The sequence below is a fragment of the Ascaphus truei genome, chromosome 5 (genome assembly GCF_040206685.1).
Source record: "Ascaphus truei isolate aAscTru1 chromosome 5, aAscTru1.hap1, whole genome shotgun sequence".
Taxonomy (NCBI): domain Eukaryota; kingdom Metazoa; phylum Chordata; class Amphibia; order Anura; family Ascaphidae; genus Ascaphus; species Ascaphus truei.
Window position 1 is genome coordinate 305,396,818 of NC_134487.1, and position 13,968 is coordinate 305,410,785.

At 46.0% G+C, this 13,968-nt stretch overlaps 1 protein-coding gene across 2 annotated transcripts in view; it reads left to right on the top strand.

Moving 5' to 3' along the window:
- Positions 1 to 13,968, top strand: part of RERG (RAS like estrogen regulated growth inhibitor) — a 161,216-nt gene that overhangs the window by 125,541 nt on the left and 21,707 nt on the right. For both annotated transcript variants that reach the window (XM_075603036.1, XM_075603034.1), the window contains exon 4: positions 11,343 to 11,416. In XM_075603036.1, the coding sequence (XP_075459151.1) occupies positions 11,343 to 11,416 (74 nt within the window). The remainder of the gene's footprint in view (positions 1 to 11,342; positions 11,417 to 13,968) is intronic.

A 13,968-nucleotide genomic window follows, 5' to 3' on the forward strand; every position in this document is an offset into this window, starting at 1 on the left:
GCGTGACTGTAGTGCAAATAATACAATAATCTTAGGTTTGATAACCAAGGTTCTGCATAATATTACATGTGTAAATTATATTGATTTATAGTGTATAATATATGTAGTCAGTTTGACTTTCCATGTTGATCCTGGGCAAGACCCTCAGTGTCCACCATGCCTGGTAGTGCGACAACCTGGGGAGATGCTAACACTTCCATCAATTGGTGCTCTGAAGGTCCAGCTCAGATGGTGGTCCACCTCCGGTGTGCCTTGCACCCCATCGCTTTTATAACATGTCCCCGGTGTGACCTGCGTTGCCAGTGCATTAATTTGGGCCATGACATGCCTCCATATTCTATTTTTTTTCAGCTGTGTTGTTTTTGGAGTACAGTGTCCATAGTTATTTGGAGTGGTTATCTACCACAACAATGATGAGGAGATCTAATTCCTCTGCCGTGGATGTTATGCTCCTGGGCCTTCCAGCAGCAAGGTCGTCAGCAAGAGCAGCAGAAGTAGCCATGTTGACACCTGTAGGGTCTTGCAAATATGGTTAAGGAATTTCCCTATGTTTATGTACATGTATTTGCATTTGAAAGTGCGCATGTGGGTTACGAGGCAGAAACGCATGAGTATTACTTGTACCACACGTTATATTTTCCACAATGCGCACATGTACGGTGTATTATTTGGCGTGTCTCTGCTCTACGAACATTCCCACTGCTACAGATATTGTAACAATGCTACTTTGGCTAACGGACGTTGTTTTTACATATAATTAGCTTTGGAAATACCTGTTGAAATCAGTAAAAATTACGTCTGTTACCTACTGAATTTAGGAAACATCACGTTATTTGACCTAATTTTACAGAGATTTGAGAGTCTGCCCCATAGAGAGATACCTGCGGACATACTTGAGGTTAATGAATACACAATTCCAGCAAGCTCTAACCCCAGAACCCATCACATCTCATATACAGCCGCGGCTAAACTTACTCTAAAGCTTACCGCTTTGTTTCTCTTTTTTTTTTTTTTCCCGCCGGAATTGGCCGCGCGCCAGCCGCATCTCACGGCCGCGCGGCTGGTTCTCCAATCAGCGCCTAATGGCGCAGAACAATACAAGCGCCTGCCGCGCTGGAGAGAAAAAAAAAGCCCGCGTCTTAACGCATTTGAAAATTAACCGCGGAGGCGCCCGCCGTAGACTAAGGGTGACCGCCACTGTATATATATCATACACATTTTAAGTTATGGTGGGTGAAAAAGGTGACAAAAAACCTCCACCGTTAGCATATAGCTAATAAAGAATATCACTTGTGAGCACATTCACATCTTATTCAGACAGGTCTGCAGCCCCGCCTTTCACCATTATCACCTAGCATACAGTGCTTCCACTGCAGCAAGGGATTCTGGGAAATTACATGCGAATGAGCACACAGTGTGTCACCTTTTGCCTGAAAAAAATATATGTGTGTGTGTGTGTGTGTGTGTGTGTGTGTGTGTGTGTGTGTGTGTGTGTGTGTGTGTGTGTGTGTGTGTGTGTGTGTGTGTGTGTGTGTGTGTGTGTGTCAAAAGGAGTGCTACTGAGCATGGCCAAATGTATACAAAAGACAAAGATACCCAATGCTACATCCAATGTGACAAAATACATAGTTAAATACTTCAATGTTAGTATTCTCATGAGTAAGGGTCATTTAGTTAAACCCTTTGGCCAAAGCATTATAAGCCTGCAGCCACATCACGGCATGACCAGTGTGCAGGTCCTAACACTACCTATGAAAATTCTTGTTTACCTCTGCAGTGGAGGGAGAATGACCTCAGTGAACCTGTCCAGCATAGGAAAATGGAAAAACCTGCTACTTAAAAAGTGGGGAGGGGTGAGCTTTACCCCTGGCAGGAGGGCCCACCAACCTCCAGCCAACTGATACCAGATGAAGATTAAAATTAATGAACACAGAATCCCAGCAAACTCACCCCTCCCCACTTTTTAAGTAGCAGGTTTTTGAGAATTTTCACAGGTAGTGTTAGGACCTGCTAATGGTCATTCCGTGACGTGGCTGCATACTAGTCATTCCGTGACGTGGCTGCACGCTGGTCATGCCATGACGTGGCTGCAGGCTTATAATGCTTTGGCCAAAGGGTTTAACTAAATGACCCTTACTCATGAGAATACTAACATTGAAGTATTTAACTATGTATTTTGTCACATTGGATGTAGCATTGGGTATCTTTGTCTTTTGTTGTATACATTTGGCCACGCTCAGTAGCACGCCTTTTGTCAAATATAAATGAGGTGGTGGGTTCTGGGGTTAGGGATTGCTGGGATTGTGTGTTCATTCATTTTAATTTACAACTGGTATCAGTTGGTTGGAGGTTGGTGACCCCTCCTAAGATTCAGCTCACCTTCCCCACAGTTTTTCCATGTACCTGTGCAGGACAGGTCCACTTAGACCAGGGGTGTGCAAACGGGGGGGGGGGGGAGGGGTACGAGATTTTCCAGGGGGTGTGTGGGCGGTTGCAGAGGCTTCACGCTCTTCCCCAAGGCATTTAATTTAATGCCGGGGGATCGCGTGAGGCCTCTGCAACTCCCAACTTACCGGGATTCAAAAGCGTGGGACGCGTCACCATGGCAACGCTGCGGGACCATGTGTGACGTCCCAAGACCCGTTGCGTCATTTGACGCCGGAAAACAAGGTGGGGGGTGCGAACACCGGGTGGCGCAACGCCAATAGTTTGCGCACCCCTGACTTAGACCATTCTCCCTCCAATGCAGAATTTTCACAGGCAGTGTTTGGACCTGTATACTGGTCATGCTGTGACGTGGCTGCATACTGGTCGTGACGTGGCTGCATACTGGTCATGCTGTGACGTGGCTGCATACTGGTCATGCCGTGACATGGCTGCATACTGGTCATGCCGTGACGTGGCTGCATACTGGTCATGCCGTGACGTGGCTTCATACTGGTCATGCCGTGACGTGGCTGCATACTGGTCATGCCGTGGCGTGGCTGCATACTGGTCATGCCGTGGCGTGTCTGCATACTGGTCATGCTGTGACGTGTCTGCAGGCTTAAAATGCTTTGCCCAAAGGGTTTAACTAAATGACCCTTACTCATAACATTCTTGAGGTACCTGAGAAATAACCGAATTGAATATGCAAAGTATATACAAATGATTTTAATTTGCATATTTCCCAGGTGTTTCTGTCTCTCTCTCGTCTTCTCTAGCAAAATACCTATTTCAGTGTCTGGGTGGGAGATAGCAAATTTAACAAACTTGAGTAGCACTTTGACTTAATGTTTGGCGAATCGCTTGCAAACTCGGACTAATTCGCGAACATGCCAATTTTGCATGGTTATCGAATTCCTGGGAACGCTTTTCACATCTCTCATCTTTACATTAAGGGACTACTTATCTAAGAGGTCTCTTACTGTAAGTAGTCAGTTAAAATGCTCAAATAGTCAGATACTCTGTGGGGTCATATTTAATCCAAAGCAAATGTAGTGCGATTCTGGTCAAATAAACTGCACTAGATATATCACAGGACATAACAAATCACTAGGATTTTTTGCACCAGTTCAGGTTTGCTTCACTTTTATCCTGACATACTGTAAAGCCCTGAAGTGACAAAAGAATAATTTGAGACTAGAAGTGACTTCAGAACCAGGGGAAGCATTAAGGCGTACAGGTATATACTATAATACATTTATTTCATTGCTACCTGCTCTGTTTGAGTCATATCCCATTGAACCGTCAAATCGTAACCCCAGAATTATGTAATAGTATATTAAACGGACTCGGGGATAAAAGTGGCAGGATAAAAGTGGCAGGATAAAAGTGGCAGATCTGCACCTATAAAGAGCTAAATTAAGACCTTCCCAAGTAGCCCCAAACTTGAAACCAATAGCTGTTTGTTTCCGAATTGATATCTGTTGTGACCTTTTTGACATTTCATGTTTCATCCCATTAATCTCTTCTGGATTTAAAAGTGAAAGAACATCCTTCATCTAGTGACTACGGACAGCCCTCTGCAACCACCTGCACGTCTGTATAATCCGTCCGAAGGTTGGATATTGATGTGCTGTGGCCTGCTGGCAGAGAGACTCAGAAACATGACCCTGAATGATGTCAGAACAAATGTTACTCGAATAATGATGTATCGAAATAGACTCATTCCTTTCTTAAAAATGTCCTCTGCAATTAAACATTAGGCAGGAAAATGCTCTCAGTTTGGATAGGTTAAGCCACCAATAAGCTCTCTGGTTTACATGTCAAGGTTGTAAAAAGAATGAAAAGTGCAATATGCAAAGCATAAAAGTGAATGTTTTTTAGATTCAGGATTATAAGTGTAACCCCTTCCTGCCCGGCTCGCCAGGAGGTTGTTGCAGTGAGGTTGTGTGGAAAGGTGCCGGTGTTGCAGTGAGGTTGTGTGGAAAGGTGCAGGTGTTGCAGTGAGGTTGTGTGGAAAGGTGCAGGTGTTGCAGTGAGGTTGTGTGGAAAGGTGCAGGTGTTGCAGTGAGGTTGTGTGGAAAGGTGCAGGTGTTGCAGTGAGGTTGTGTGGAAAGGTGCAGGTGTTGCAGTGAGGTTGTGTGGAAAGGTGCAGGTGTTGAAGTGAGGTTGTGTGGAAAGGTGCAGGTGTTGCAGTGAGGTTGTGTGGAAAGGTGCAGGTGTTGCAGTGAGGTTGTGTGGAAAGGTGCAGGTGTTGCAGTGAGGTTGTGTGGAAAGGTGCAGGTGTTGAAGTGAGGTTGTGTGGAAAGGTGCAGGTGTTGCAGTGAGGTTGTGTGGAAAGGTGCAGGTGTTGCAGTGAGGTTGTGTGGAAAGGTGCAGGTGTTGCAGTGAGGTTGTGTGGAAAGGTGCCGGTGTTGGTGCACAGACTCTCATACCTGTTCTCAGGGTGCTGGCGCTGGTTAGTGATGTAAGCTTTGAAGGTGGAAAAAAGGGCACCAGGAACTTTGTTGCACAAACAGGACAGGTTTTCTTGACAGTTCTAACTCATACAGACTTCTTCCCTGGGACTCGTGCAGCTCCCCAGGGAGGCACACGCGGATTTGTCACTTATATTATAGTTTCCAATGGTTGTGGGAATGTGCTCTCCTTTACTCTCAATGCTTGGATTTAATTCCAGACCCTTACCAGGGCTAAATTCAGGGGTGCACTTTCTATCGAGGCTCCCATTACCGGTCACCCTGTGCAGGTCCCTCTATCCCCTACAGTGGTGATCTGGTGTGCATAGGCGTGGTATTGGCGTTAGAGCATTCCCAATGTGGCGCTCCCCCCCCCCCCCCAATGAGTCCCTGTTCTAGGTCTCCTTGGCACTCAGTGACCACGCACGTTCCTCCTGTAGCAAAGGGGTAGACATCTTTCCTCCACACAGCAGCGGCGCTTCTTGGGTGAGGGGCACTTTCCCCTCACTAGAAAACAATAAAAGGGTGGCCATACTCTTAAACACAAACACCTAACAGGGTGAGATCCTCTCCCCTGGGAACCCAAGGACCACAATCCTCTACCCCACTATTTATATTGAATAGTGACATCACCAGGGGGAGAATCCTTCTGTATCGCCCCACCCAGGGTGACAGGGTTTGGCACCTGCTAGAAGGTGACCGCTGCTAAACTTCTGTTAAACTATTTAGCAACAAATATGGGAAAGGTCACAGTACTTTGCAACAACCCACAATATGTAACCCTGCGCATGGAAATAGTTATCCCAATAGGAGGTGACACTAGGAATCTTTATTTGTCTGTACACTTAAAGTAAATCAGCCAAGTTAAACTTGGAACAAGATCTCAGCTCATTGGAGAAGGATGTCTGCTTTCTACCCCCTTTGTATCTAAAGCCCTCTCCCGCCTTAAACCTTTCTCACTGACTGCCCAGCACCTCTGGAATGCCCTTCCCCTCAGTACCCGAATAGCACCCTCTCTATCCACCTTTAAGACCCACCTTAAGACACACTTGCTTAAAGAAGCATATGAATAGCACTGTGGATAATACTGAACACATGATACATAAAGCTTGGCCCCCTGCAGACGCACTTACCAGAACTCCCTCCTCCTGTCTCTGTACGTTCTCCCTACCTATCAATTAGATTGTAAGCTCTTCGGAGCAGGGACTCCTCTTCCTTAATGTTACTTCTATGTCTGAAGCACTTATTCCCATGACCTGTTATTTATATTATCTGTTATTTATTTGATTACCACGTGTATAAATAAAGACATACAATACAATACAATACAATTTCAAGTGCTTCTCTAAATAAAGTTTTTTATCTTTTTACCAAATTAGTTAGACCAGGGGAGCGCAAATAGGGTTGCCATGTGTCCGGTTTTGAACCGGACATGCCGGTAATTCTGATGCCTGTCCAGTATAAAATCGGAGAGATTTCACAAAGGTTTGTAAAGCCAAGTTTTTTCACTAATCTGCTTCTGTCCCCTGTGCTGCACTGTATTCACCTTGCATCACCTACTGTACCATTATTTCTAACTAGCTTCCAAATTACTTGGAAAATGCCATATAAAGCTACCGATCCTTTTCTATTTTATTTTTTATTAAAAGAGGGCATTTATCAGTTGCCTATTTTAGATAGAAATATTAGCTGGCTTTTTATTTTTTAAAGTTAATTACAGCAGGAAGGTCCTACATTATTACTTTAAATCTTTGGGGAAGATGAATTAAGGTGTGATGGTCACTGCAATCACTCATTATCTGACATTTACTGGATCAACAGTAAACATTTTCTAATAAGCAGAACCCTCATTTGTGTTGCATTTATATAATCAGATTACCTGACATTTAAATAAAAATGGTTACATTCTGTCCATAAGAAGATTACAAATCAATCAATTGGAATTACCAGGATTTAGAATCCAGAAGATTGCTGGCTTTCTCAGGGAATAAGTATATTACGTTAAATATTCAGATGGGTCCTGCTGGCGTGTGATCTTATATTCAGATAACAACAAAAACACAAAACACAGACATGCAACCTTTGAACTCTGAAATCTCCATCACCTTCTGTATTACATCTATGTTTTAAGCATGTACACGCAGAAGCTGAGCCGTGGCACCTCTCTGGAAACCCTCGGGCCCGGCACACTGCTACGGCTCATGAACGCACACGAAATTATATTGTTGCTTTATGGTGATGGATCCTGTTGGCCAAATACTTTTTCTGTTTAAATCACCGCCCAATTCAAAGAAAGATTATCGTCACAGGGAGTTCTCCGAGCTACGTTCTGCGTATGGGTAGGGTTGCCAGGTGGCTTCTCCAAAAATACTGGACGCAATGGTTAAAGGTGCAACGTGCTCAAGACACACACGCTCTCTGCTCCATGCTGTTTCCTCCTCTCCTTAACCCCCACCCCCAGGCTCCTGACATCACTTCCTTATTGGCTGCATTACCCAATCAGAATGGAGGAAGATGCCCAGCACCCTAGCAACAGCCCTGCTCGGGGAAATACCATGGCCCCCAGGCCGGGGTCAAGTCACTATGTCCAGAGAGGTAATGCCAGACACATACATGTCCAGTATTACCTGTCATTGGACAGTGTGTCCATATACAGGACAGTCCAGTTCAATACTGGACACCTGTCAACCCTGCGGTGGGGTAGGGGTGAGGAGCATGTTCAGATAGGAGGGTAGCTTGCCCAGAAAGTATTTGAATCCCCTGAGAGCTGCATACCACGGTCTTGCCCACCAATGGCAAAGGCTGCGTGCCACCATAGTGCAGCAATATTAACATATGTGGTGTATGCAATTGTGCAGATACCTCGGATATCTGAAACAGAAATGCATTTTTAAAACTCTGCTATGTTGCTGTATTAATCTTTGAACAATATAGTCTTTGGCTATTCAGCTTACGCTCTGCATTAAAGTCCAGCTAGTGTTTCACATTTCAAGCTTTGAGAAGAATGTGAACAATTCGAAACCAGATATTACAATTTCTGACAGTTACACAAGTCCTTCTATTTATTTCCAATCTCACAAAACCATCATATTTTGCTAATGTTTCCAATAGCTGTGAAATATGAGAACACCTTTATCCACATCTCTTAAACAAATGTATGAAAGCGGGTTTAACTGTATACTTTTCTTAATTGTTCTGTCATATGACACTAAGCTTGTGTCATTATCTTTAATAAAAGCCACAGATGGGAACATGCATCAGCCCTAAAATAGCACATCTTACAGATGAAACCGTTCCGTATGGCCCAAATATTGTCTAGAGCACATCGAAAACACTCCGGTGCACAGTCCATAGCAGGCTGTAATGGCCCATCTGCTTAACACAGCGGGGATCCCTGTGCCTGAATGGGACTTGCGCTGTGTGAATCCTACCGGGCTGCACCTGTCTGTAAGGGACCCGCAGTAACAGTGAGACTGAACCAGTCACTCTAGCTGTGCACCTCCAACAGGCAATCACATTCATTTTATGTCTGGGGACCCCCTGCTTCCCAAGTTACAGGCCCCGTTATGGGGTGCCGGTATCCCCCTGGGCCATGATGCAGGAGATTTTAAACATGTAACGTAATGTGTCACCAGTTGTATACATATCCCCTCAAACGTCCCTTCAAATAAATTAGGGAGACATGCCGGTGCTGAAAAAGGAGCACACCTGCATTATGCAAAGTATATTTAAATGAGTCCCACCCCACACTTCCTAAAGTGCTTTCCATACCATCTATGTAGAGTTGATAAGCCTAAGGTACCAACCGAACCTGTAGCAGTGTGAGCTAAACCAGATGATGGGTTGCATTACTGTCACATCCTACTTTTGAGCTGCTCACACATATAGGTACTCCATATCTCACAGGTATCTCAGGTGTGCTCCACAAGGAACATTAAACTGCCAACCAGGAGGCTGAAGGGGTCTGATTTTAAAGGAAGCCACGGGGAGGGAACTACTACAGGTATTTTGTTAGTCTGTGATATAATGGTAATAAGTGGTTGTAGATACCTGTATGCATAATACTACCTATATTGAGAGATATATAAGCTAGGCTAATAATACAGAATGGGAAATGGGTAAACTCCATGCTAGCAAAATTAGGAGTAGGGAAACTCAAGTGCTTATAGTTTGCTGTTAAATTGGCCGTTTATAGATTGATTTGATGTGTTCTTTCCTTGGCCTTTAGAACTTTACTTGATTGCTGGTTATCTTCATAACGCGCTCCATCCATCCATCCCTAACCTACACTTTCTGCACGACTGATATTCTTTTACTGGTGTTGCCCCTCAGCAAGGCTGTAACATGTCCTTATTTACATAACAGTACTCGGCAGTCTGGTCTCAGCTCAAAAAGAAACGGTTATTTTGGAGATAAATACACCGAAAAAAATAGTACAAAATGGCGGTGACATCAAATAAATTAGGATATCCTCAAATGATTGAATATTATTCTATTCTTGAGTGGAAATCTTAATATCATGATGTTAAAGCTTCTCTCCTTCTTTAGCCTGGTGTTATCCCTTTCACATCCTTCTGGTGTAATCCGCTCTCCTCCTCCTGGTGTAATTCCGCTCTCCTCCTCCTGGTGTAATCCCTCCCTCCACCTCCTGGTGTACTCCCTCTGCTGTCCACTAGCTTCCCACTGCTAGATATTTATCCAGATAATATCCCCAAGTCAGCTCTTGTTACCACCAACTCTATTACCAAATAAGGTCATAAAGCTTGAAACTGATGTCATATCTGATAAGGAACGGCCCACCCTCCATACAAGAGAATAACCTAATATGGAATATCTTCTGGAAAGATCTCAGAACTCCTTATTAATCCAACCTAATGCCATAGCCCCTTCCGGTTGCATCAACTCTAACCACAGTTGTCTATAATCACTCAAATATAACCCAGAGTGCCTCCCTCGTACAGACAACTCAACACAGCTGCACTCCCACTATAACACAACGATACTATCCCAATGTAACTGAATTCTACAGAAAATACCAATTAACCAATATTAGAATAATATAATATGCAATAATATGTATGAAAGAAAGAACTGTTGCAAATCAAACAATATACTGTACATTTGGTATTTTGTCTTGATACCGGATGCAAACATATTATAATATAATAATATCACTCAACTGGATTTCTTGCAATGGCCTTCCCTAATTACTGCCTAAGTGAGAAAACATTACTACCGGCAAATTAATCCATCATTAGGCTTATACAATATATGTGGCCGTGACACATTGTTACCAGATAAAAACAACTGACAGTGTGAGATTTGCCAGAGATATATGAAACAAATATTTAAAATGAAGGTGTTGTATGTCACGGGAGACCAGGACAGTTTACACCTTTTATATTTGTACCAGGATCATACATTAGGCAAAACAAAGTAGTAGAAACAAAATGTAGTTTATTTTGGTAAACCCGCGTACAACAAGAAAAAACACAATAGGCAGACAAAAACACACTTACTAGGGGTCTGGGGAAAACACCTCGGCTTTCCTAGGTGCAGGGCGCCCGCTTGGGTGAGCTTACCCTGACTGGGATATACCCCCGGTTCTCCTGGTCCTCTTTTCGGCTTCAGTTCCCCGCCGCGACCGCTACGTTCAATTCTCAGAACTTGGTCCTCGCGTCTGACTTAGTATCTGCGAGGCAGACTTTCCGAGCTTCAACACGAAGCCGGTTGCTCAGCTATTTGCAACAGAGCAACTTTGAAAAGCCGCCTTAGCTTCATCGACTCAAGTCACTGGATGGTCTGGTTCTCTGCCTCGGCCGTCTCCTTACATACACTCCGCTAAGCTATCCTTAGCATGGAGGTAGGAGGAGCGACCAATCGGAGCATGGGAACCCTATATCACTAGCCAATAAAAATAGGGGCTTGTCTCTTGGCTGATGTCAGAGGAGGGGACTGAGATATCGGGGCTCGAAAACTACGAGTCTGGGGGACACAGGGCAGCCGCGGTGTAATTCCACCCGTGTACTGGCAAATCATGCCTGCTTACCGGGTAGAATTAAGGTACTTCCGGTATCTCCGGCCCCCGAACTCTTGCAAACAAAATAATTGCATTCTTACCCAAATATCCCACCTAAAACTTACACACATAACGTTTGATGAGTCTGGGGTAAAGGGAACATGGAAAGTGGAAAAGCAGGGTCACTTTAACTTTTCATGCAAAGAAACCGGGCCCCTGGCTTTTAGTGCTAGCTAGCTGCCAGGGACCCTCGGGGCCCAAGGGCAACCAGAGGGCTTAACCGTTATTGTAGAGCCTGGTATCCCTTGCCGTCACAGTGTATTGTTGAAGTGCTTGCATATTTTTTTGGAAGCCCAACATACAACATCGCTACCTTGCTGTTTTATCAATTCTGCTGAGCTGTGTTACTGAGGCATCATTCTATCCTTTGTTGTTATTTTCAGAGTCTACATATCGGCATCAGGCAACTATTGATGACGAGATGGTTTCCATGGAATTACTGGATACAGCTGGTCAGGTGAATAATGTGTTTATTTGTATGCCACATGGGAGTAAGACAGCCTGACTGCATGCGTAATATGCATTAGCAAAGCCGTCCTGCTCCTATAGGGGTGCAGGTTCATTACAGGTTGGGTTACCTTTGTGGGATGAACATGAAAGTTCTTCATAGGTAAAATGACACATACTGTATATTGAAGGGCACACAGAGTTTAAAGCAAACAAACACAAGCATGATATTAGGCTCTGCAATACATTAACCAATACGGATAACAACCTGGCCAATAGAAAATACTAAGATACTGTAATCGTTTTTCAGAAGCCCTTATGTATGAAGCGAGAGTCAGATTTTGTACACAAAAATTAGGAAATATTGTTTTATTGAAAAAAAATGTTTTTGGCTTAACGGATCTATCTAAACATTTGCAGAGTTGCAGAGCATGTTTTCTTTACTTTACACTTTTTGCAAAAAGGGGAGAGAGAAAGACATGTTGGGGGGAGAGGAGGGATAAATAAATGCTGGGAGGGAGAAAAAGATGCTGGGGGGAGAGGAGAGAGACATGCCGGGGGGAGAGGAGAGAGACATGCCGGGGGGAAGAGGAGAAAGACATGTGGGGGGAGATAGACATGCTGGGGGGGGGGGAAGAGAGAGACATGCTGGGGGGGGAGAGAGATGCATGCTGGGGGGGAGAGAGAAAGGCATGTTGGGGAGAGGAGAGGACATACTGGAGGGGAGAGAGACAGGCTGGTGGGAGAGGAGAAAGACATGCTGGGGGGGAGAGCAGAGAGACATGCTGGGGGGGAAAGGAGAGAGACATGCTGGGGGGGAGAGAAGAGAGACATGCTGGGGGGAGAGGAGAGAGACATGCTGGGGGGGAGAGGAGAGAGACATGCTGGGGGGGAGAGGAGAGAGACATGCTTGTGGGGAGAGGAGAGAGACATGCTGGGGGGGAGAGGAGAGAGACATGCTGGGGGGGAGAGCAGAGAGACATGCTGGGGGGAAGAGGAGAGAGACATGCTGGGGGAGAGGAGAGAGACATGTTGGGAGGGAGAGGAGAGAGACATGCTGGGGGGGGAGAGGAGAGAGACATGCTGGGGGGGAGAGGAGAGAGACATGCTGTGGGGGAGAGGAGAGAGACATGCTGTGGGGGAGAGGAGAGCGACATGCTGGGGGGGGAGAAGAGAGAGACATGCTGGGGGGGAGAAGAGAGAGACATGCTGGGGTGGGGAGAGAGATACATGCTGGGGGGGGTGGAGAGAGATACATGCTCAGGGGGAGAGAGAGATACATGCTGGGGGGGAGAGAGAGATACATGTTGGGGGGGGAGAGGAGAGAGACATTCTGGGGGGAGAGACATGCTGGGGTGGGGGAGAGGAGAGCGACATGCTGGGGGGAGAGGCATGCTGGGGTGGGGGAGAGGAGAGCGACATGCTGGGGGGAGAGACATGCTGGGGTGGGGGAGAGGAAAGCGACATGCTGGGTGGAGAGACATGCTGGGGTGGGGGAGAGGAGAGCGACATGCTGGGGGGAGAGACATGCTGGGGTGGGGGAGAGGAGAGCGACATGCTGGGGGTGAGAGGAGAGACATATGGGAGGGAAGAGAAATACATGACATGACAGGAGAGGAGAGCAGAGACAGAGAAGGGGAAAAGATGGAATGACAAAGTGTGTGAGAGAAAGAAAGACACGAGGGTGAGAGGGGAACAGAGAGACATGACAGGGCAAAGGTGACCAGATGTGATTATGTTGTAACATTTGCAGGGGCCTGTAAGAGACGTGTGCATAGGTACGCAATAGAGACTGGTTTAAAGGTGAAATTAAATAAAGCTTTTATTTTTATTATCAACGTATGCAAATAAGGGGTCAAACAAAGCTTCTGTTCCACTTGGGAGTATTTCTAGTTAAACATATGCAGTCCACAACTCCCTTTACATTAGCATGTCTCCCAGCCCCAAACACATATTTTGATATGAGCAGACATACAACAGTCTTAGGCTAAGGCCCCGGTAACTCCACTGCAACGCGCGCACGCGAGATTGGCGGCGCGTGCAGCCGATTCCCCGGTCTGCAGCTCACTGCAGGAAAAGAGACCGGGGGGGGGGCGTGGCGGGGGAGTGATGGGGCGCGGCCATGACATCACCCGGCAGGTTCGCCCTCATTGGCTGAACCGCCGGGGGGGGGTGGCTTATCACTCCGTTGCGAGTCCTGCTCTCAATTCTATTGAGAGCAGGAGCAACTCGCGCCACAGCGCTGCGGCCCCCCCTCGCAGCGGGCCCGGCGCCATTGAGGGGAGGGCTCTCGTCCGTGCAGCGTCCGCCACAGCAGGCGCTGCAGTAGGCAGCGGGGGCAAGGCCTTAGAAAGTAAAGTCTTATCTGTCTCTCTGGTAGCTGTAGGGGGGAATCCTTCTCTGCTGTCCTGCTGTAGCCTTTTTGTCCTAAGGCACATTCAGCTTTCAGGTTTTAGAAGTGTTCTCCCCCTTGTTGTCTTGTTGTCTGGCTGTCAGTATACAGCTGCTCAAGACCTCTCTGTCCCTTCCTGTTTCAGCCCACGTGTGAACTCAGGAGTCTCC